Source organism: Mastigoproctus giganteus, chromosome 3 (genome assembly GCF_048544385.1).
Source record: "Mastigoproctus giganteus isolate SK-2022 chromosome 3, ASM4854438v1, whole genome shotgun sequence".
NCBI classification, from domain to species: Eukaryota; Metazoa; Arthropoda; class Arachnida; order Uropygi; family Thelyphonidae; genus Mastigoproctus; species Mastigoproctus giganteus.
In genome coordinates, this window is record NC_143577.1 from 68318974 (window position 1) to 68344487 (window position 25514).

At 37.9% G+C, this 25514-nt stretch overlaps 1 protein-coding gene across 1 annotated transcript in view; it reads right to left on the minus strand.

The window, feature by feature from the left end:
• Positions 1-14626: 14626 nt before the first annotated feature.
• Positions 14627-25514, minus strand: part of Tim9b (Translocase of inner membrane 9b) — a 47177-nt gene continuing 36289 nt past the window's right edge. Inside the window, exon 4 of the mRNA XM_090370001.1 lies at positions 14627-14776. Coding sequence (XP_090226127.1) covers positions 14627-14776 — 150 coding nt within the window. The remainder of the gene's footprint in view (positions 14777-25514) is intronic.

Here is a 25514-nt window from a genome sequence, read left to right on the forward strand (position 1 = left end):
GCGACGATAGCTTTCTCGGATTCAGACATTTCACATGCTAGTATAGAGTCTGTATGGTGTGAGATAGTTGGAAACAAAGGTATAATGCGAGTAGGAGTAATCTACAGACCTGGTGATTGTGAAGATTATGACAAAAGCCTCTACATGCAAATGGAATGGGCATGTAAGCGTCAATGCCTTATTATGGGTGATTTCAATTTGCCTCTAATTGATTGGAGTAAATGGGAAGGAAACTCGACATGGGGAACAAAATTTTTAAATCAACTAGATGACTGTTATTTGTATCAACAGGTCAGGGAAAGTACTAGAGAAAAGAATATCCTAGACCTCATCATCACACATGAATCAGATGACATAACAGGGCTGACAGTAGAGGAGGCAGTAGCAGGAAGTGATCACGGAGTTCTACAGTGGATGATCACGAGAGAGGTAGCAGAAGTAAAAGGCAAAGGAATGGGTTTTAATTTTAGAAAAGGAAATTACGATGCCTTAAGGTACTACATGGCCTCTATTAACTGGGTAGATATCCCGCAGAGAATGAATACAATTGAACTGTGGTACGCTTTTAAAACATTAATCACAGATGCCTTGAATGCGTATATACCATTAAAAAAATACTCCACGAGAAGGGTTCCAAGTTGAATGAATAGTGAAGTTGCCGCATTACTTGAGCAGAAAAAGGGGACATGGAAAGGTTACAGAGCAATAAAAAGTACTGAACCCTATAACAGCTACAAGGTGATGTGTAATAGAGCCACAGAAAAGGTTCGACAGGCAAAGGCAGTTCATGAGAAATCACTAGCAAACAGAGCAAAGAGGGGGGATAAAGAATTCTTCACATATATAAATGCCAAGAAGAGCAGGACAAACCAGATCGGACCTTTATGTAAGGGAGAGGGGATAGTAATAAATACACCAGCTGCCGTTGCAGATGAACTCAACAGTTATTTTGCATCGATATTTACAAATGAAAAGCCTTTTGTGGCAATGGGAAATTGTGGGAGCGAAGTTAAAAAATATGTAATTAATGATATTGAAATTTCGCAAGATTATTTAATGAAAAAACTTTCGAGCCTACAGACCAGTAAGGCTCCTGGAGTTGATGGAATATACCCTATAATCTTAAGAGAGGCGGCAAGCGAGTGCATTGAACCATTGGGGCTAATTATGCAAGCATCACTAGACTCTGGGGAGATTCCCTTGGATTGGAAAAGTGCAAATGTATCTCCCATACATAAGGGTGGCTCTAAAAGTGAAGTTGGAAATTATCGACCTGTCAGTCTGACTTCAGTAGTAGGGAAAATCATGGAGGCAATGATCAAGGGTGGAATTCAGGATCATTTGGATCGAATTGAAATTCTCAAGGATACTCAGCATGGTTTTGTAAAGGGAAAATCATGTTTAACAAATCTGGTTCGCTATTTCGAAAGGGTCACTCACGAGCTGGATTTAGGGAATAATTTCGACATTGTTTATTTAGATTTCAGCAAAGCTTTTGACTCAGTCCCACATGAGTGGTTGCTTTATAAGCTGGAACAGGTTGGAATCACTGGGAAAATCCTTAGATGGATAGAAGAATGGCTTCAGGGCAGGAGGCAGAGGGTTGTGATAAATGGCTATTCCTCAGATTGGGTTGATGTAAGAAGTGGGGTTCCCCAAGGATCAGTATTAGGACCACTGTTGTTTTTAATTTTCATAAACGACATTGATGAAGGGATAGAGGGCGTGATGTCTAAATTTGCAGATGATGTTAAAATTGGTAGAGTAGTTAATGATCACTGTCAAGCTGAGCTTCTTCAGAGAGACCTAGATAGACTTCAAGAATGGTCAGAAAAATGGCAGCTGTGCTTTAATCCAACAAAGTGTAAGGTATTACACCTGGGAAACAGTAATCCCAAAAAACGTTTTCACTTGGTGGAGTTCAACTAAACCCAGTACTGGAGGAAAGGGACTTGGGTGTTAAGATACGGTCAGACATGAAATTCTCTGAGCATTGTAAACAGGCTGCAAGGAAGGGCCATGGTGTCCTATCGATGATCTATCGAACTTTTGCAAGTAGAGTTAGGGACGTGATAATCCCATTATATAAGGCTTATGTTACACCACACTTGGAATACTGTGTTCAAGTATGGAGACCGCACCTAAAGAAAGACATCGAGCTTCTTGAAAGGGTGCAAAGAAGGGTAACTCGCCTGGTGAGATCGGCAAAAGGGCGTCCGTATGAAGAAAGACTTCGAATATGTGGGTTGCAGAGTTTGGAAACTAGACACCTTAGAGGAGATTTGATTGAGGTGTTTAAGGCTCTGAGAGGCATCAGTAAAATGAATGAGGACAAAATTTTCAAGATTATAAATGATTCTAGAACTAGGGGACATAAATTCAAGTTACGGAGGGGGGGGAAATGTTTGGATTGGACTGCAGGAAGTTATATTTTTGCCAGCGAGTTATAAATTACTGGAATAGGTTGCCTTCATGGGTGGTAGAAGCCGACAGTTTGGGGAAATTCAAAGGTCATCTGGATAGTACTTTCAGGTAAGGGAAGCGCATAGAATGATAGGTTTAATTTCCTTTTTATTTTATTTTTTTTATTTATTAATTATTATTATTTAGTTATTTATTTATTTTTTGTTTTTATCATTGTTTTGTTCGGATTTTTTTTTTTTTTTTTTTTTTTTTTGGCTGGTGCAGCATAAGCCATAGGCTTTCTTGCACCATGCGGCCGTTACTAATTCTAATACTAAGCTTTAGATGAAAATGAGGCGCATATTTTAAGAGAGTTACATTTTTACAACTTTAAGGCTAATTAAAGCACTTTCCCAAAAGCACGAGCACCAATATGGCCGCCGTTGTGATCAGACGTACGATTCATTGCTCCGTAAATTTTTAATCAAAAATGTTTTAACTAAAGTTTGAAATTTACAGTGTGTTTTCAAAAGAAGACAAACAGTACAGGAGTCCCTTGGTGAGAATTTTTTTGGTATTTTATTGGGTGTTTTGGCAGATATAAGCGTCATTATCTCTATCCTTTGTTGCCAGACCGCATGGTCACCATGTGGCTGATGACAGGGCTGTAGAGAGGCCGGCGTTATTGTGCGGCTGCCACATTTCTATCTGGCACTTGACTGGGGAGGTGCTCCTTTGGACAGAACCGCTTTCCAAAAATTTCGACGTTGTGTGGGTTTAATACAAAGAACAATGACTTTAGTGTTTCCTGTCCCCCCCCCCTTTATGCCATGGACAGAACTTATCATTACTTCTACATGTGCAGTGATAAAACTAAACTCAAAATCGTCAACTGCGGCATAGAAATGCCCTTTAGAAAGTAGTCCGGCCTCTCTGGAGCTATTTTTCAATTTGGCTATTCCCCCCCCTACCTGTGTATAGCAGGGGTTAGCCCGAAAATTTAAAGACCTACTACCAGCCTTCATAGTCGAGTGGTCAGGAGCGGGAGTGCAATAGCACAAGCTCTTTGAGTAGACCGAGGTTCAAGCCCCTGACTGCCAACCCACACTGGACCAGTGTGGCAGATTATGGTCCATTTTGCTCAGCATGAATTGTTGAGGAGGCTTCCATCCTGCAGTGGGTTGATAATGGTTGTAGTTTATCTTTTTTTTTACCAGCCTTCTGCTATAGCTACGAACTTGTGGTGGGAATCATTTGCCATAAATCTCGAAGCGCTACCTGACAGGAACAGAATCCCGATACACTGACTAGTCTCGTTTATCCGAATATTGTTAAATGGAGAAAAAAATCCAGAAATCCAGAGACCCCTCTGCAGCAGACCCAAAACGATGACTGTATCACGATACTAGACTAACTGGAGGATTCTGAGGCCTCTCAGACTGGGAACAAAAAGAACAGGAAGCCAACGATCTTGAAATTGAAACGGGAAACGCGTTCCCAAACCAAATTAAAGGACACACAAGAGAACTACACAATATCAAAGGCTTGCGAAGACAAGCAGCAGGAGCCAACCCTGGATCACACCCTGCCAGAGGGTGTGATATATGAAAAGTCACTATTTCTAAAAACAGCTTTGGAAAACATTTTCAAAAAGCAGACAAATAAAGTTACTATCTGGGTAAGGGCACAAATAGTGACCCTTTGGAATAAACTGGACACGCTCCTGGTGGAGGCCTACCTCGAGAGTGAATGAGCAAATGCAAAAACTTCAGGCCTACATTGACTGTGGGGAAAAACAAATACCACAGCCTGCACCCACATTTGCCCAATCTCTGAGGACCACTGCTCCGGATACCATATCCCAAAAACAACAAATGACAACTACAACCAAACACAAGACACTCTTGCCAATGCACCTGGTCATTCTCAAACTAACCTCAACTGAGGAGCATTGCACCATCAAAGATGCCAAGCAAACCATAATAAAAAACCTTTTTGACAGGACTTGAAAACTACAAAGATAAAATCTGTCCATAAGACATGGAATACGGATGTCATTATTGGAACGCAAACTAAGGAAGATGCTAACAAAATTCTGAACAACCCAAAGATTCAGACACTCACCCTGGACGCTGCGCCCCTAAAAGAAAGGATCCCAGCATTGTAATTTTCAACACCGGCAAAGACCTAATGCCAAAGGCACTGCAGGCGGAACTGTACACCAGAAATCTTCAGCATGAGCATCTGGAAATGGAACCAGCCACTTTGATAACCCCTAAGTATCAAACTTATGCAAAGCCATTAGAAAGAGACTCAGAGAGGACATAAGAAGATTTAACGCAAGAAAAGTAGAACAAGCATTAAGGGAAAACAAAGGAATTAAATCAGCAGCCATGAGCAGTAATACAGAAAGACAAATGATACTGAAACTGAAGAATAGCGAGGGTGTACTTATAAACAGCAGAGAAGGCATAATTCAAATAGCAGAAGACTACTATAGAGAATTATACAAGGAGCAGGGGAATGATGCCAGCAGTGGGGAAGATGGATTGCAAAGTAGCAACACATACGACATACCCAATATTCTTCCTGATGAGGTAGAACATGCATTGAAGAAAATGAAGAATCAGAAAGCCCCGGGGGAAGATGAAGTTACTGTAGAGTTAAAATTGGGAGGAAGAGACATAACACAAAAACTGGCAAGGCTCTTCACAAAGTGCATTAGAAAAGGTGTGACACCTAAGCAGTGGAATAATGCAATCATAGTTTTGCTGCATAAGAAAGGAGATAAATCAGAAATTGGAAATTATAGACCAATTAGCTTGCTATCCCACATCTACAAGTTGTTCACAAGGGTCATTACTAACAGATTAGACAGAATACTTGATGAGAATCAACCGAAAGAGCAAGCTGGCTTTAGGACAGGATTCTCAACTATGGATCACCTTCATGTAATATCACAGCTAATGGAGAAAGCAAATGAATATAAAACACCATTATGCCTGGCATTTGTGGATTATGAAAAGGCATTTGACTCCATACAGCATAAGGCAATGTTTCGGGCTCTGGAAAGACAAGGCATTGATACCCCATATATTATGATTTTGAAGAAAATATACGAGAGTGCTACCTCCTTTATTAGACTAGACAAAGACAGTAGCAAATTTAAAATTGAGAATGGAGTTCGACAAGGAGACACAATATCTCCGAAGCTGTTTACTGCTGCCCTTGAGGAAGCTTTCAGAAGATTAGACTGGTCGCAGAAAGGAGTCAATGTGAACGGAGAGTACCTAAACCATTTACGATTTGCAGATGACATTGTGGTCATTAGCCACGATCCCAACGAATTAGAGGAAAATCTTAATCAGTTATGCACAGCTAGTAAGGATTTTGGACTAAAGATGAATATGGCTAAAACAAAAGTAATGATGAACAAGTATGCCACAGAAAGGGAAATAAAGATTGAAGGAGCAGTAATTGAAAAGGTGGAGTCATATACTTATCTGGGACAAGTTATTAGTTGTAATAATGATAAATGGCTGGAAGTCAAGAGAAGAATAAATGTTGGATGGATAGCATTCAGGAAATATAGTCACATACTGAAGAGCAATATCCCAGTTTGTCTGAAACGTAAAATAATGAACCAATGTATACTGCCCACCATGACTTATGGAAGTGAAACTTGGGCACTCACCAAAAGAATGGAAGAGAAGCTGAGAACTACACAGCGAAGAATGGAACGAATCATATTGGGAATCAGACTGTTAGATAAGAAGAGAAACACATGGATTAGGCAACAAACTCAAGTAAAGGACATTCTTATCAAAACTAAAGAACTAAAATGGGCCTGGGCAGGACACATAGCTCGAAGACATGATGACAGATGGACTAAGAAAATAACAGAATGGTATCCAAGAGGAGCTAGAAGAAAACCTGGAAGACAAAGGCGGAGATGGATAGATGAAATTCATGAGTTTGTGGGTAGTAAATGGATGGCCAGTGCTCAAAACAGAAGGAACTGGAAAGTGGCTGGAGAGGCCTTCATCCTGCAGTGGATTGAAAATGGCTGATGATGATGATGATGAAATATCATACAAAGTCCAGGACAGGAGGCAACATAAACTGGGTAGTGGAACTCACACCTAAGGCATGGGAAACCATCAACCAAACAACAAGGATGTTCATACACTGGGCAACCACCGCTTTAAAGAGCATATCTGTCCCCAAGTGTTACCGGTGCTGCCGTTTTGGGCATACCGCACACACTTGTGTACAGACAGAGGCTACCTGCAGCCACTGCACAGGGACGGGCCATGAGTTCGGCACATGCCCCAAAAAGGAGGAACTGCCAATTTACTCCAATTGCAAATCACAGAAGCTTCCAGCAGAGCACTCACTTAGGGACAACCAGCCCTGTCTACTGAAAAGCTAATGGTGCATACCAAATGAGAATTGATTGTGGCCATATGCCTTAAACCATTCAATCTCAATAGTGTCCATTTTGTGCAACTAAACACACAGCAATCAAAAGTAGTAGCTGGACAACTTACCAAAAAAGCAAATGAGGAAAATTTAAACATTCTCCTTATCCAAGAGCCATACAACAGAGAGATCCCCTGGGAATGCATTATAGTCCAGGACATCACAGTCACTAAAATCCCCAGCTATTGTACATCATGGGCATTATCGTCTATGACATCTAGAAACACCTCAGAATTCATGGCTTTGTCCAAAACAACCAATGGTTCAAGACCAAAAAATGAAAAACAGCCAAAGACCATCACACTGCCTCCACCAAACTTCTTCAGGATGACATGGTAAAGCAGGTAACTTTCTCCAGGCATCCACCACACCCAGACTGGTAGACCATGTACTGTGATTCATCATTTCAAAGCAAAGCTTTTGTTTGATCTACAGCCCAAGAATAGCAAGTCATACACCTAGTTACAGCAGCAGCATCTAGTATTAGTCAGGATAATCAGTGGCTTGTAGATGGTTGCAGATCCTTGGTAACTCTTATCAAGCATCCTGCACTGCTGCTGATATGTGTCCTAATCATCTCATTGAGGGCCTATGTGTGCTATGACAACTCTCCTGCATTCTGAGTGATGCCTGTTTGTTCTTCTATCACATTCTGTCAGTTCTGGAGTTTTTCTGGGTTGTTTATTGATGGTGTCAGCGCTAGTCCCATTTGCAAATCACACCACTAATCCTAAGGATCTTCAGTGTTGTTAAAATATCACATGCAGACTGATTGCTTATTTGGTACCCTGTTATCATTCTGCATTAGAAATTTGGAAACGATACCAATTTCAGCATTTTGCTTCACAATTATATTACTATCTCTGAAATGGCCCATGAGCATATTTATAGTTGTGTCTAACATGTGGTACTTTGGTAGGAGGTGACCAACTACATAGAAGGGCGTCAGAATATTAATGGTAGGGCAGTGTATATAATATATTCTTTTAAAATTAGTTCATGCATTGGTTATGGCAGGGGCTTAGAGGGGAACAGGTATCCTGTGTGTTATCAGACACTCAGCCTAAAACATTGACGGATCCAATATCTCTCTATTACAGAAGATTTAGGAGAAGTCCAGTTGGCCTGCCTCCCTAAAATCCACTCATGCACACCTTCACGATGGTAAGCCCTGTTACGTCACTTAGGTGGCAACGAACGTGTAGAGTGGTTTTCTTCAAGATGCCTGGTCAGCATGAAGAGGAAAAGACCAACCCCTCCAGCAATATGAAAGCACGACGAAACAAATTGCCCTCAGTCCCCAGCAGCTTTCACTCTCCCTCTTATGGCAGCGAGAGGATTAGAGTGGAAGCAGAGGGTGCTAAGAATCTCTGGGTACGACCAGGCTGTCATGCACGGAAACTGAACTTGGCCTGTTATAACGTAAGAACACTCATCGGTGAAGACAGGATATTAGAGCTGGAAAAGGAATTAGAAAATGTGAATTGGAATATCATCGGTTTGGCTGAAACAAGAAGAAGAAATGAATCACTTATAAGTTTATCAAGTGGAAATCTGCTGTACACCAATGGAAACAGTGAAAGGAGTGAAGGTGGAGTTGGGTTTCTGGTCCATAAAGATTTTAAAAACAACATTTTGGAATTCAAAAGTACATCACCAAAGGTGTCAAGACTAATACTCAAGATTTCTAAGAGGTACAAGCTAAAGATTATAATGATTTATGCACCAACATCGAGCCATGATGATGAAGAGGTTGAAGAAATGTACACTGAAATTGAGAGTCTTCTAGATGAGCAGAAAACCCACTACACTATTATTATGGGAGACTTCAATGCTAAGGTTGGAAAAAGGCAAAACAGCACAGAAAGAGGAACTATAGGAAATTTTGGAATTGGTGAAAGAAATGAAAGAGGTGAAAGACTTGTGGAATTTGCAGAATCTCAAGGACTGTCAGTAATGAACACTTTTTTCAAGAAAAGGGTGAACAGAAAGTGGACATGGAAGAGTCCAAATGGATTAACTACTAATGAAATCGACTTCATCCTCACTAACAGAAGATATATTGTGAATGATGTCACCGTCCTGAATAAGGTAAATGTTGGAAATGATCACAGAATGGTAAGATGTACACTTGATATAGATGTAGGAAAGGAAAGGAAAAAACTGACTCGAGTAAATAATACAAAGGTCTTTGAGATAACAGAAGAGGAGAAAAAGCAGTATGTACTGGAACTTAAGAACAAGTATGAGCTTCTGCAGACTGCTGAGGACCAAGATATCGACGAGGAATATTACAACTTTTTGAAAGTGATAAAGCCCAAGAAACCTATAGGGAAAAAGAAATCCAAAGAAGAAAAAATTAGTCAAGAAACACTTGTCATGATGACCCGAAGACGACAAATGAAAAGCAAGAAAAACACTGACAGGGAGAAAATTGAGTATACTGAGTTATGCAAAGCCATTAGAAAGAGACTCAGAGAGGACATAAGATTTAACACAAGAAAAGTAGAACAAGCATTAAGGGAAAACAAAGGATTTAAATCAGCAGCCATGAGCAGTAATACAGAAAGACAAATGATACTGAAACTGAAGAATAGCGATGGTGTACTTATAAACAGCAGAGAAGGCATAATTCAAATAGCAGAAGACTACTATAGAGAATTATACAAGGAGCAGGGGAATGATGCCAGCAGTGGGGAACATGGATTGCAAAGTAGCAACACATACGACATACCCAATATTCTTCCTGATGAGGTAGAACATGCATCGAAGAAAATGAAGAATCAGAAAGCCCCGGGGGAAGATGAAGTTACTGTAGAGTTAAAATTGGGAGGAAGAGACATAACACAAAAACTGGCAAGGCTCTTCACAAAGTGCATTAGAAAAGGTGTGATGCCTAAGCAGTGGAATAATGCAGTCATAGTTTTGCTGCATAAGAAAGGAGATAAATCAGAAATTGGAAATTATAGACCAATTAGCTTGTTATCCCACATCTACAAGTTGTTCACAAAGGTCATTACTAACAGATTAGAAAGAATACTGGATGAGAATCAACCGAAAGAGCAAGCTGGCTTTAGTACAGGATTCTCAACTATGGATCACCTTCATGTAATATCACAGCTAATGGAGAAAGCAAATGAATAAAAAACACCATTATGCCTGACATTTGTGGATTATGAAAAGGCATTTGACTCCATACAGCATAAGGCAATGTTTCGGGCTCTGGAAAGACAAGGCATTGATACCCCATATATTATGATTTTGAAGAAAATATACGAGAGTGCTACCTCCTTTATTAGACTAGACAAAGACAGTAGCAAATTTAAAATTGAGAATGGAGTTCGACAAGGAGACAATATCTCCGAAGCTGTTTACTGCTGCCCTTGAGGAAGCTTTCAGAAGATTAGACTGGTCGCAGAAAGGAGTCAATGTGAACGGAGAGTACCTAAACCATTTACGATTTGCAGATGACATTGTGGTCATAAGCCATGATCCCAAAGAATTAGAGGAAAATCTTAATCAGTTATGCACAGCTAGTAAGGATTTTGGACTAAAGATGAATATGGCTAAAACAAAAGTAATGATGAACAAGTATGCCACAGAAAGGGAAATAATGATTGAAGGAGCAGTAATTGAAAAGGTGGAGTCATATACTTATCTGGGACAGGTTATTAGCTGTAATAATGATAAATGGCTGGAAGTCAAGAGAAGAATAAATTTTGGATGGATAGCATTCAGGAAATATAGTCACATACTGAAGAGCAATATCCCAGTTTGTCTGAAATGTAAAATAATGGACCAATGTATACTTCCCACCATGACTTATGGAAGTGAAACTTGGGCACTCACCAAAAGAATGGAAGAGAAGCTGAGAACTACACAGCGAAGAATGGAACGAATCATATTGGGAATAAGACTGTTAGATAAGAAGAGAAACACATGGATTAGGCAGCAAACTCAAGTAAAGGACATTCTTATCAAAACTAAAGAACTAAAATTGTCTTGGGCAGGACATACAGCTCGAAGACATGATGACAGATGGACTAAGAAAATAACAGAATGGTATCCAAGAGGAGCTAGAAGAAAACCTGAAAGACAAAGGCGGAGATGGATAGATGAAATTCATGAGTTTGTGGGTAGTAAATGGATGTCCAGTGCTCAAAACAGAAGGAACTGGAAAGTTGCTGGAGAGGCCTTCATCCTGCAGTGGATTGAAAATGGCTGATGATGATGATGATGGTGGTTATGGAAAGTTTAGAATGGCACTAACAAATAAAACTGAGCTCACACCTACCATGACCTCCTAACGTTTTTATCCTTCCCAATTGTCTTTGTACATCTTTAACCACTATAGCTTATCCTGATTTTTTTTTTTTTTTTTTTTGTGTACATTATGTATTTTGTTTCTTATTCTAACATGAGTACAGGTAACTTTCGTATAACACAGTAGTTAGGTTCCTATAAAATCTTTTGTAGTGCAAAACCATTATATGGGACTAAGAACCAGTACAAAGGGGGGGGGGGGTATTAAAAACAGTAATATCTGAACAACCATCTTACAACCTGTGATACAGATAGGTCAGATAATGTACATTCATTTAATTTTCTCTTCCACTTCATTTCTGCTGAGTGCAATCAAACGAGAACATTTTCTTTTGCAGAATATCTTCACCTTCTGAACTTTCTTCTGCAGTATCTAGATTTCGTGTCTCTTCTGCTCTCTCCAAAAAATCAGTAATCTCGGTTTGTTTGCTTTTGCTTAATAGATCTTTTAAATTTCATGGTACGGAGCTAAGCATTTTTGAAGCTCTCTTTCGAACTTTATGCTCTTTTCCATCAAAGGATCTACATTCAAAGAATAAGAATTTAAAATTTGGAAATTAAAACTTTCATCTGTGCTATTATCCTCTGAATTGATTTGGTTTACCTCTGATGCCATTTCCACCAAATCTTGAATGCTTTTTCCATTTTCTCAATTATTGGTACTCGGGGATGAGATGTCATATTTGCGAAAATGAAAGATCCTGCAGCAACAGCGGTTCTAATTTTCTGTTCATTTTTATTTACGGTCAGATTGTTGCTTCATTTAAATTTAATCTGTTTGCAACATATGATACCTTTTCCCCTTTTTTAAGGTAATCCAAAATTTGTATTGAAATAAAGTTTCTTTTGAGCGATGCTTTTTTTTACTTTCCTTAGGCATAATTTATGGCTGGAATTTAATTCACAACAAATAAATTATTCCAATATGGTTGTTAAGAACAAAGTGAAGTAATACATATCCGAGAAAATTTATAAACGATCAAACAAATACCAAAATAACCTTATAAGTCATGAACTGCACGCTTCGAAGTAAAAAAAATTTTTATGGTCTGAAACAAGCACAAGTATATTAACATCAAATTTATTTATGTTAATATACCACCAAATATTTATTTTCCAGGTGATATGAATATAACGGGTGGTGTTAATTTGATTGACTGTGCATGTTACCTAAGCCAGATCATAACAGAAAGTGGCACAGACTCACTTGACATTTGGACAAATGTAAACATTTTTGAAATTATACTGGAAATCTGAGAAAGTGTGTGTGTGATGTGCAAAGACATCAAAGAAATTAATTTTCGACTGAACTTTCAAAAGGACTAAAAAAAATTCCAAGAATTCATAATAAATTGGATATTGTGCACAAACATCATTATGATGGGATAGTATTAGTATTATTAGTAGTGTTAAACGATGCAAGAAAGCAAGTTTATACAGCATCAGCAAAAACAAAACTCCTATGTCGCTGTCCCACTCCCTCCAATAATTTGCATAGTTCATCCTTGAATTTATTCAAATTACCCACTTCCACAACAACAGGTGGAAGTTTGTTCGAACAATTACCTACCTGCCAGTTGAAGACAAACTTCGATGCATCTATCCTGCAACCATCCTTCAATTTGAATTTATACCCCCTCGTGTGTGTAGTCTGAGCAAGAGGGAGGGTGCCATCAGCACTGAGCTTTCTCAATCCATTTAAATTCTTAAACACTTTGATCAGATCACCTCGCAGGTGCATAGTCTTCAGACAGTAAACCAGATCATGATGCTAAATTTCCACACCGCTAGACAGGTTGAAAAGGTAGTGTTGAATTTCAGTCATATCCACTTTATGGAGTTACCTGAAGGATATAGTACCCAAGTGGAAACCAACCATGATCCATGACTTCAGGTATAAAATTTAGCATTAATTGAGGCATATGATGCAAGAAAGCAAGCAATATAGAGCATCAGCCAAAAAAAAAAACCTTCCCATTTCACCCATCCGGTGACTCCAAATGTTTGTCTAGTTCAGCCTTAAATTTATTTATGGCTATCAACTTCCACAACAGATGGAAGTCTGTTCCAGCACAATCAACTACCTACTGGCTAAATGCAAACAACCGACTTTCCTCAATTTGAATCTCTGCCCCGTAAGGTTCTTATTCTCAGCAAGTGGACTATCCCATCATTGAGCCTGCTCAAACCATTCATGGCCTTGTACACCTCAATCAGATCACCTTGCAGGTGCCTTGTCTTCAGATGCTGCAACTTACAAAATTTAAGCCTCTTCTGGTAAGAGAACCCTTTGTTCCTCACCAATCTTGTTGCCCTTCTCTGTACTCATTCTAGCAATTCTAAATCCTTCCTAAAATGAGGCCTCCGGACCTGTACGCAGCACTCAGGGTGTGGTCTGACCACTGCCTTATACAAATGTATTAATAACCTCCTTGTCTCTGCTAGCAAAATTCCTACATATCATTGACAAAATTCCATGACCTGCTCTGGCAGCCTGTCTGCACTGCTCAGAGAACTTCACATTAGACTACATAATTACTCCCAGGTCTTTTTCATTCTCCACCTCCCTGAGTGTAGTACCACAGTTAGTACGTTTCTCTTGGGTTACTGCTACCCATATGCAGTACTTTGCATTTGTCAATGTTAAACTTCAGTTGCCACTTCTCAGCCCATCTACCTAACTTTTCTAGATCCTGTTGCAGTAGCATACTGGCTTTACTATCATTAACAACCCTGTCAACCTTTGTATCATCTGCAAACTTGGACATTAAGCCTGATACCTTCACTGATATCATTAATAAATACACAAAACAACGATGGGCCCAGACCCGAAACCTGGGGAACTCCGCTAATAACATTAGTTCACATAGAGCAGTGTCCATTTATTACCACTCTCTGCCGTATCCCACTCAACCATCCCTTTATCCATTGCAGCAACTTGCCCTTTACGCCAGACCGCTCCAATTTGTACAGCAGTCTTCCATGTGCAACAGTATCTAGCATAATGTTTTTTTAGCAATATATTTATTAGCAAGTAGCAAGTTTTTTTAGCAATATATTTATTAGCAAGTAGCAAGTTTTTTTAGCAATTCTCTTACTAAAAAAACACTTGCTGAAGTTTGTTGCTTAGTTCTTGAATGCTGCCAACAATGCCTAGATGTTATAAGTGACCATTCTGAAAATGTGAGATAATGAAGCACATTACCAAACGATTGTTTCACTACAATCCATAAATGTTTTTTTTATTTACAAATAAAACATTCCAGCATGAAGTGTTCATACATTTATTTGACACACTCTGAGTATGCATTGCAAAGACAATCTGCAAAATATTAAAAAAAAAATAAAAATAATAATAGATTCATTTATTTTAGAAGAAAAACAAGATTTTGTTTTTAAGAACAAAAAACACATCTTGTTATGCACTTATTTGTTGTTGCCCTTGAGCCTCCTTATTAGCTTCTTCAATTCTTCGATTAATCATTTCAGGCTGTACCTCCATGTATATTGCCATCAATCTATGATTGATGCTGATGCTTTTACCGGCACATCTGTCTATACAAGACATCTGAAGTACAAAGAAACAAAACAGATATTCTATATAAAAGTATTGAACTATGGTTATTAAAATTTTGATTGTTTAAAAATTATACAAATAAAAAATTTATAAATGTATAATATCTCTAAATAAATACAGCCACTTCCCAATTAACGTAAAGGTTGTGTTCCATAGAACTCTATGTAAGTCGGAATTTCCCTAAATGCTTATGCAGCACTCACACAACTATACACGCTGAATTTAACTGAAGAAAAAAATAAATGTTCAATGAACATGTAAAGAGAATTATTTATTCAATTTTTTTATCTCATGTGCACAAAATTACAAAAGTTCAAAATTATAAAATTACAAAAAGAGAGAGGAAATAGGCATAACATGAGCAAGTTTTACCTTTCAAGCATTGTTGCCAGAACTAACTTGGCTTGGGGTTCGCCATATTTACCCTTAATATCTTCATAAATACTTTTTGCTTTTGCTTGAATGGCCATTGGACTCAGGGGTACTTGCTTCTGAATCTGATTTTCCATCCATATTATCAACAGTTTTTCCATCTTCGATATAGCACCTGAACACTATTTTGTTATCACTGTTGATGCATCGATCCTTTAACATATTCTTTTATACATGCATTGTTCCTTAAAACAGTATTCACTGTTGAAGCACTGAGACCTAGTTCCGTGCAATAGATGTCAAACTTTGTCCTACTTTGCACTTCTTAATTAATCATCTTCATTTCTAAATCAATTTTGTTTCGTTTCCTAGCACTGCCAGCACTTGCACTTTCCATTGGTCCCTTTCCCTTCACCATTGTAATAAGTATATAGGAATGAAGAGAAGATTCTGAAAATTTATTTATGTTTTTTATAGAAGATTTCAGTGAAAGAGATCCCATTTCACCATAATACCATATTGCAAAAACCCACAGAATTCCAGTTATCAGTATTATCGCAAATTCAATAAGATCGAGTTTACTACCCATTTATAATATTGCCCTAACAGAAAAGCCCAATCAACTGGAAAGTGCAAATTGTTTTTATTGTTTTATGGTAGTGACCGGCCAGAAATGTGTTTTAGAAAAATATCACAAAGGTATACAAAACTGATCCTTATAACGGAACTTATGATAACAATGAAAGTGTAGTGCAATTTCCATTATAAAAATGACCTTTTAGAGAGATAAACAGCTTAGTTATATAGTGAAAATTTCAACTTCCGTGGTCTTGAAATGAATTACCAAAAAAAACAATGTGTTATTATGTTCACATTCCGATATTTTCATAATACCTCCATTTATTCCTACGGGATACAAAATGCATTTCCACGATTTTTTAAAGTTTGCACTGGCCGGAAAAAACTTAAGTAAAGTCAAATTTCTTTAAGTTGAGTATTACATAAGCCGGGGAGTGCCTGTACGTACATGCCAATACATATGTGCAATAAGACATCCTTCTAGGAAGAATGCTTACTTCTTTGTGGTATGTAAAATTGAATGAAATTTTTTAAAATACTAAAATAGCAACTGTATACACACCAATAATGAAATTAGGTAAATTATTCTCTATTTGTCACTTTTGCTCACAGAATGAAGAAGTGTCCAGACATAACATATCATGTAGAGTATTTGGGTTTGTATCTCCTCGTATCAGGAATCAATCTGTTGCACTCTATTTTATTGAACTAAAAATCATAAAAATTCTATAAATGTGTGATGTTCTGATACTTCAGAGCTCATGCATCATGCCATGACATTGCAGCATTCCTGTCAGTTCAATCAAATTTCAATATTAGATTATTAATCCAATTATTGCAAGTTGTTAATTTCAGAAATGCTACCTGTGAGAATAAATGTAAACTCCATTAATGTCTGTACCTGTTCACCATATCACATGTGATATGATAAATGGGCACACATTTCACATACATATGCCTGTGTGAAAATATTCTTATTACTAAGTAATAGGCTTGGCAACTGACAAATGCAGGTCATGTAAAAACCATATTTCTTGACTAAAAAGTTTTAGTCAAGTTTGTGGCGAAGGTAGGGTGTTCAATTTATTTTTATTATCAACACTAAGGCATATTTATTGAGAAATCATACATATTTATCTGATTGATAACTTCACAATAGCTGTTAGGATTTCACTTGACATATTTTTAGTAATTAAGATATATTTTTAGTATTTCTTGGGCTCTATTAACTGGAAAAACAACTGTAAGCTGTTGGATGTGAGTTTATCATGGAAAGTATTCAGAGGATTTATCTCGAAAGATTCCAATGCATTCATTCATTCATTCTGGTGCAGAAGTTGTGCAAAAGAAAGATGCTCAAGTGGATGAGAGGAAGAGGTCAAAGTTCACATGATCTAAAGGAAAAAAGCATAGCACCATTACAAACTATTGTGAAATACTCATTTTTATGAGTATAACTGTATATGTAACAAAACAACTGATGGGACAAGACAAATGAAAGCAAAGTATGAGAAACCATTAGCAAAAAAAAACCTAAAAACAGAGACAAGTTACTATTGTATGTGAATACAAAAAGGAAGAGAATGAATCAGATAAGTCCCTTACTTGATCAAATCAGAAAAGTCATAGAAAGCCAGGAAATGGGACAGATAAGTTGAATATATACTTTGCAACAATCTTTAGAGTTGAAAGACCATTCAAACCACAAGGGATCAGTGACAAGGAGTTTGGATGCTCTAAATTAAATGATATATCAATCTCAGAGAAGGGTATATGGGGGGTCGAAGACCACAGAAGACGAGCGAAGGGAAGGTACCAGAAATGAATGATATACATTTGGTTATACAGTCGGTCCTTGTATAACACGTGTTTGCATTACACGAATTCGATCATACACGATTTATAAATAGGGGAACGTTATCTTATATAACACGAACCGAATTCGCTTATACACGATTCGCCTTTGTGTTTACAAGAAATGGCAGTCGAACGCAGAATCACCCCAACTGAACGCAACACAATAGGAACGAAGAAGATTCTGAAAATGTATTTATGTGTTTTATATCAGTGAAGGGGAAACACATTTCACCATAATAACGTAAAAACCAACACAATTCCAGCTATCGATATAATCGCAAATGCAATTAGATCGAGTTTACTACCAGTTTATAACAGATTCCACTAGCAGAAACGCAACTGGAAATTGTTTTTATTGTTTTATGGTAGTAACCCCCAGAAATGTGCTTTAGTAAAATGTGAGGTGTTAATAGTGTATCTCGGCCTTTACGGTGTTGTTTATTCAGTTGCTACACGCGCGCAGCTTTGTTTCTGTGTATCAAGCGTGCCACCTCGTTTGTAATTGTGCTTTATTCCCCAAAAATTAGTAAAATACTTAAAAGGTGTGAAAAGGAAGCGTCCTGGCTAAGACACTGCAGATTCAGAGAGAGAAAAAAAAAAAAAAGAAGCAATATCGATAAACAGAGGCGGACTGGGTCAAAAATTCTTACCCGGGAAAATTTGTAGTGGCCTCATACTACGGTTTATGGCCAAAATCACACCGGCCTCCGGCCCACCGTGGTTTCCCCCGTAAGGCTTATAGCCAGTCCGCTTCTGTCGATAGAGAAAAAATATGAAATTGTGAAACGCTTTGAGCGAAATGAAAGACCATGTGATATTGCACGTGCTACAGACCTAAATGAGGCAACGCGGAGAATTACAAAGAATGCAGAGAAAATAAAAACAACTTTCATAGCGGGAACAACTCAAAGTGTAATTAAAATCCATTAGATTAAGACACAAGAATTGGAAGAGATGGAACGGCTGTCATCTCTTTGGATAGAAAATCAAACAAAAAGTAAGTTTGCTGACGATAGAAGCAAAAGCATTAGCAATATTTTATTACGACTTACGTATTATAATTACGTATTATAAAATACGCAAGTATTTTATTACGACTATTCTATTTAATATAATAAATTTTTTACGAATAAAATACGTATTTTATCCGTAAAAATACTTTTTTAGTATTAAAAAATACTAAAAATACTTTATTATAATATAATATTATTTTTATTACGTATTTTAATCATTATAAAATACGTAAGTATTTTATAACGATTAAAATTACCCGATTATTTATTGTGTTTGGTAATGTTTTGGTTCCAAATGTGTGTTCAATCTTGGGTGGTCGGCACCTAACCCTACTTTTCCCATAGGGCCTGTTGTTTATATTGCACGATTTTGCATTACACGAGGATTTCTAGGAACGCAACTATCGTGCTATACGAGGACAGACTGTACTAGTTGCACATGACTGTTGAGAATGATAATGAAATCACTATTAGACTCCAGGGAGATCTCTCTCTCTTGGCAAATAAGGTTGGCAAAGGCATATTAGCATTAGTAGAGGCATATGGTGCAAGAAAGCAAGCATATACAGCAACAGCAAAAGAAAAAAAACTTCCCATTTTTCCCATCCAATCACTCCAAAAGCTTGTCTAGTTCTGCCTTGAATTTATTAAGCTGTAAGTTCCAAAACAGATGGAAGTTTGTTCCAACAATCAACTCATCCCCAATGGCTAAAAGCAAATTTCTACACATCCATTCTACAACTGTCTTTCCTTAATTTAAATTTAAGGCCCCCCTCAGATGTGTAGTCTGAGCAAAAGAAAGAATTCCATCAGCACTAAGCTTGCTCAAACCATTCAAGACCTTATACACCTCAATCAGATCACCTTGCACGTGTCTAGTCTCCAGATGCAGAATTTTCAGAACTTAAGCCTTTCTTGGAAACAGCAACCCTTTATCCCACCCGCCAATCTCTTTGCCCTTCTCTGTACTCGTTCCAGCTCTACATCCTTCCTAACATGAGGCCTCCAAACCTGTATGCAGCACTCAAGGTGTGGCAGACCTATCTTATACAAGGGGATAATCACCTCCTTATCTCTGCTAGCAAAATTCCTGTATATCACTGACAAGACCCCATGAGCTACTCTTTCAGTCTGTATGCACTGTTCAGAATACTTCATATCTGACTGCACAATTACCATTTCATTCTCCACTACCCTGAGTATAATACCTCACAGTTGGTATGTTACTCTGGTGTTACTGCTATTCACAAGCAGTACTTTGCATTTGCCAATGTTAAACTTCAGTCGCCACCTCTCAGCCCATCTAGTCTACTTTTCTAGATACTGTTGCAGTAGCATACTAATGTCATTAACAACCCTGCAACTTTGTATTGTCTGCAAACTTTGATACTAAGCCTGATATACCTTCATCAATATCATTGATAAATACAGAAAACCACAATGGGACCAAAACCTGGGAGACACCACGAAGAGCAGTGTCAATAATTACCACTCTGTCTTCTTCCACTCAACCATCCCTTTATTCACAGCAGCAACTAAGCCCTAAATGGTCCAATTTGAACAGTAGTCTTTCATGTGTAACAGTATCAAAATCTTTCCTAAAATCCAAGAATAAGAAATCAAAATTATTCTTTGCATCCAGTTCCTTTGTGACCACATCACAGTATACAATCAAATTGGTGAGACAAGACTTCCCTTAACAAACCCATGCTGTATCTGATGGCTCATGCCCATGCTGTAACTAATGGCTCCCTTATTTTCTCCATAACAGAAGTTAAACTAACAGGTCTGTAATTATTCATGTCACCCTTTTTTTATCTCCCTTTGTGAAAGGGGGACACATTTGCATGTCTCTAGTCAGTAGTGACCTCCCCTTAATCCAAGGATGCTCTCATAATTATGGCTAAGGGTTTGCTTACTTCCTTTGTTGCCTCCTTTAATATAACTGGATAGATTCCATCCACTCCAGCTGTCTTTCTTATGCTTAACTTTAACAATTTCTCCTCCAATTTGCTTTCAGTTATTGCAACATCATTTAGCCCTCTGTTAGAGTTCGATAAGCTTCTGTCCATTTTCCTACAGAATTTCTCATGTGTGAATATAGGCGCAAAATACTCATTCAGTTTTTCAGCTACATGAGCAAAATCAAGAACAATCGAACCATCGACATCAAGTGGACTAATCTGATTCATCCTGCCTTCTAGATTTTACATAAATAAGGAAGTCTTTACTGTTCTTCTTTGCAACTTTTGCCAAAGATTTGTTTACCTAATCTCCTTTGTGACTTCATTACAGACTAGCTTATATCTGCCATAACCTTTTGTTTCCTGATAGAATCTGTATAGAATTTATAAGTATCCATGCATTTTTCTTCTCTGCCAGAAGTTTGATTAGTTCATCTGACATCCATTTAGCCCTAAACCTTGAACAGTATTTCTTAGTTGGTATAACAAGCGTAGTAGCTTCCAAGATTAATTCCTTGAATTCTTCCCATTTACAATTTGTTGTTGATAACATCAACAGTTGGTCCCACTGAATAGAATTTAAAAACTATCTGAGACCACTGTAGTCACCTTTTATGAAAACAAAAACCCTTCCCTTTACCACTGATGGTAGTTACATCTTTCAGTAAATTCCAAATCAGTACATCATGATCATGATCACCTAGTGGTTCCTTTATCTGCAGATTCTTAATGCATTAATAATCACTGCTGTTAATCAGATCAAGAGTATTACTCGTTTCTGGCTGCCTCTCAAAAATGCTGCTATAGAAAACAATCATCCAATAAATCTATCCATAAAAGTCTTGCTAGTGTGCGAGTGATCAACCAAGTTCTAGTCAATATCTGTGAAGAAGTTAATAGAGGCACATGATGCAGGAAAGCAAGTGTATGAGCCTATGTAGCATCAGCCAAAAAAAATAAATAAATAAAATTTAAAAAAAATTCACACGACCATTCCCTCCAAAAGTTTGTATAGTTTCTCCTTGAATTTATTTAAGCTATCAACTTCCACAACAACAGATGGAAGTTTGTTTTACAGCAATTCACCACCCGCTGGCTAAAGGCAAATTTCCACACATCTATTCTACAACTGTCTTTCTCCATTTAGATTTATACTCCCTTAGGTTCGTAATCTGAGCAAGTGGAAGAATCCCAGCAGAATTCAGCGTGCTCAACCCATTCAAGGCCTTATACACCTCAACCAGATCACCTCGCAGGTGCCTAGTCTCCAGCCACTGCAATTTGCAGAACTTAAGCCTCTATTGGTAAGATGATCCTTTCATTCCCCTTACAAATCTTCTTGCCCTTCTCTGTACAAGCTCAAGTAAATCTACATCCTTCCTAAAATGAGCTTCCAGACTTGTATGCAGTACTCAAGGTGTGGCTTGACCATTGCCACAAAGGAATAATTGCCTACTTATCCCTGCTCACAAAATTCCAATACATCATTACTCTGGCAGCTTCTCTGCACTGCTCAAAAAATTTCAAATCTGACTGCATCGTTACCCCAAGGTCTCTTTCATTCTCCAACTACCCTGAGTCTAATACTACCCATTTGGTACATTTCTCTGGGGATTACTGCTACCCAAACGCAGTACTTTGCATTTGTCAATGTTAAACTTCAGTTGCCACTTCTCAGCCCATCTGCCCAAATTTTCTAGATCCTGTTGCAGTAGCACACTGCCATTACTGTCATTAACAACCCTGCGAACCTTTGTATCATCTGCAAACTTCAACAATAAGCGTGATATATACCTTCATCAATATCATTGATAAATATACAAAACAACAGTCGGCCCAACACCTAACCCTGTAGCACTCCCTAATAACATTAGTCCACGAAGAGCAGTGTCCACTGATTACCACTTTGTCTTCTTCCACTCAACCACCCTTTTATCCATTGTACCAACTTACCCTTAATATCATTCTACTCCAATTTGTATAGTAGTCTTCCACGCTCAACAGTGTTAAAGGCTCTACTGAAATCCAAGTATATGATATCAAAATTATTTTTTGCATCCAGTTCTTTTGTAACTACATCATAGTATCCAATCAAATTTGTCAGACAAGACTTTCCCTTTACAAACCCATGCTGTGTCTGAATTTAATGCTGCAGTCTTGTCTAGATGATCATGCAATGCATCTTTAACCAGTGATTCCATTATTTTAACCAGAACAGAAGTTAAACTAACTGGTCTGTAATTACTTGTGTCACCCTTCGATCCCCCTTTGTGAATTGGGGATACATTTGCACATCTCCAGTCCGTGGAGACCTCCCCTGAGTCCAAGGATGCTCTCATAATTATGGCTAAGGGTTTGCTTAGTTGCTTTGCCGCCTCCTTTAATATAACTGGACAGATCCCGTCCCCCCCCAAATGCCTTTCTTATGTTTAACTTCAACAATTTCTCCTCCACTTTGCTCTCAGTTATTATAAAATCATTAAGTACCCTGTTACAATTTGATAAACTTCTGGCATTTTCCTTCCATAATAACTCCCCATGTGTGAATGTAGATGCAAAATAGTCATTTCGTTTGTTTGCTATCAATCATCAATAGTCGAACCATTGATATCAAGTGGACCAATCTAATTCATCCCCTTGTTTTTAGAGTTTATATAAGTAAAGAAATCTTTGCTGTTTTTCTTAGCATCCTTTGCAAAAGATTTCTTGTAATCTGCTTTTGCTTGCCTAATCTTCTCTGTGATTTGATTACAGACTAGCTTATATCTACGATAAGCTTCTGTGTCGCCTGATAATTTATATACATCCCATGCATTTTTCTTCTCTACTACGAGTCTCATTAGTTCATTTGACAACCATTTAGGCCTAAACCTTGACCAATATTTCTTAATAGGTATGAAAAGTCTAGTAGCTCCCACAATTAATTCCTTGAACGTTCCCACTTAGAATTTGCTATTGGCAACATCATCAGTTGGTACCATTGTACAGAATTTAAAAACTGTCTGAGACCACCATAGTCACCTTTACGGAAACATAAACCCTTTCATTTACCTGATGGTAATTATATCTTTAAGTAAATCCCACATCAGTACACTGTGACCACTGCCACCTAGTGGTTCCTTTATCTGCAAATTCTTAATACATGAATGATCACTGCTGATAACCAGACCAAGAGTATTACCCTTTCTGGTTTCCTCTCGAGCATGCTGCAGCAGAAAACAATCATCCAATAAGATAATCTGATTTACTAGTTCACTCTATTTCTCTGTAAAGTTGTTCATTGTATTCATGAGGGTCATTAGTCTTATAACACACTTCTACTGCCGAATTTGCTTTCCCAGTGCTTGTCACACCAAAATGACCGAACACTGCACTGCCTACCCATGTCAACTGAATGCACTTCCTTAGATTGTATGTGTTTCTTAACTAACAGCATAACCCCTCCACCTTTCCTATCCTGTCTATCCTTTCTGTACACATTGTACTCCCCAGATTCTAATACTGCATTCCTTATATCTGTGTGACACCACACCTCTGATAGTCCAACAATATCTGCCTTTGATGTCTTGACCTAGCACCTCAATTTCATCAAATTTATTTTCTGTACTCCTATCATTGGTGTACATGCAAGTATTTTTTTTTTTTTTTTTTTTTGTCCTCGCCTTTTTCCCATTATTATATGGGGTAAGCGTTTTTTATTGTTTTGGCATGCAATTTTTACAGCCAGATGCCCTTCCTGACGCCAACCTTGACCCTTTAATCGGGCTGGGAATATGCGGTGGTCATTCCCTGACCTGCCGCATCCTCCGTATTTGATGGGTATGGGCTTGAACCCCGGTCTAATCAAGAAGCGTGTGCTATGCACTACTGCTCCTGCCCACCTTGCTACGGAGGTGCCTGTGTACATGCAAGTATACATGCACCTATTCTTACTCTTAGTTACACTATCACAGCCCATGTATTTACTTGTTCCATGATGACTCTGCATTCCTTGAAATCCCCAGCATCTTGCTTTCTAGGCTGCTGCTCATTCCAATCAAAGAAGTGCTAGAATCACTTTCACCTCTGCCTGTGGCTACTGTTAATCTATCATCAGTTGTGAGCTGTGAATATTTTAACAATGGGCTCACAGTTTTCCTGCCTGTTTAATGTGAAACATTGTTGGGGGTATCTACTGAGTAAATCTGATCAGTTGCAGAAGTTATGTATCTGCAACATCCGCCAAAGGTGCTTTCCACTCACTCACTCACTCACTCACTCACTCACACACACACACACACACACACACCACTAGTCTGTGTGAGCACTAACTACTAGTGTGATTAGAGAGGGTGACATTTTTCTTGACAGGTACAATATCTTGAGTTCTAACTTTTTACAATTTTTGAATAGTATGACGTCACAATCATACTTCCTGCAGTTACTACTGTAGTAAATATGACTGCAACAATACAAATATTTGTCGAAAATTTCTTTTTTCATCTCGCATTTTGTTACATTCCTTTGTTAGGTGCCCCCAACAGCTGCGTATGTTGTTTCAACTAGAAGATCGGATATCTCAATCGACCTGTTTTCCAGAGACATTTAGATACATTGCAGTTGCAAGTATATGTCTCTTACTTTAGTTATCATAAATCCATTGTTCTTGTCTTCCATAAATTATGGAAATTTGTGAATGATCAATAAAATATTTACAATACAAAAGATCTTTTATTTCACAATCAATCAAATCAAAATACCTAAAAGAAATGCGAAGGATATTTCACATAAAACCATCTAGAGCACATGCTCGGCACGTGCCAAATTTTTATCCTTTTTTTCACAACTAGGAAAATATAATAGGTACATTTTTTTCATTATAAAGTTTTAATATTGTGAATAAAAAATAACATGAAATATTTCCCATATCACAAAAAACAAAACTATAAATACAAATGTTGTACT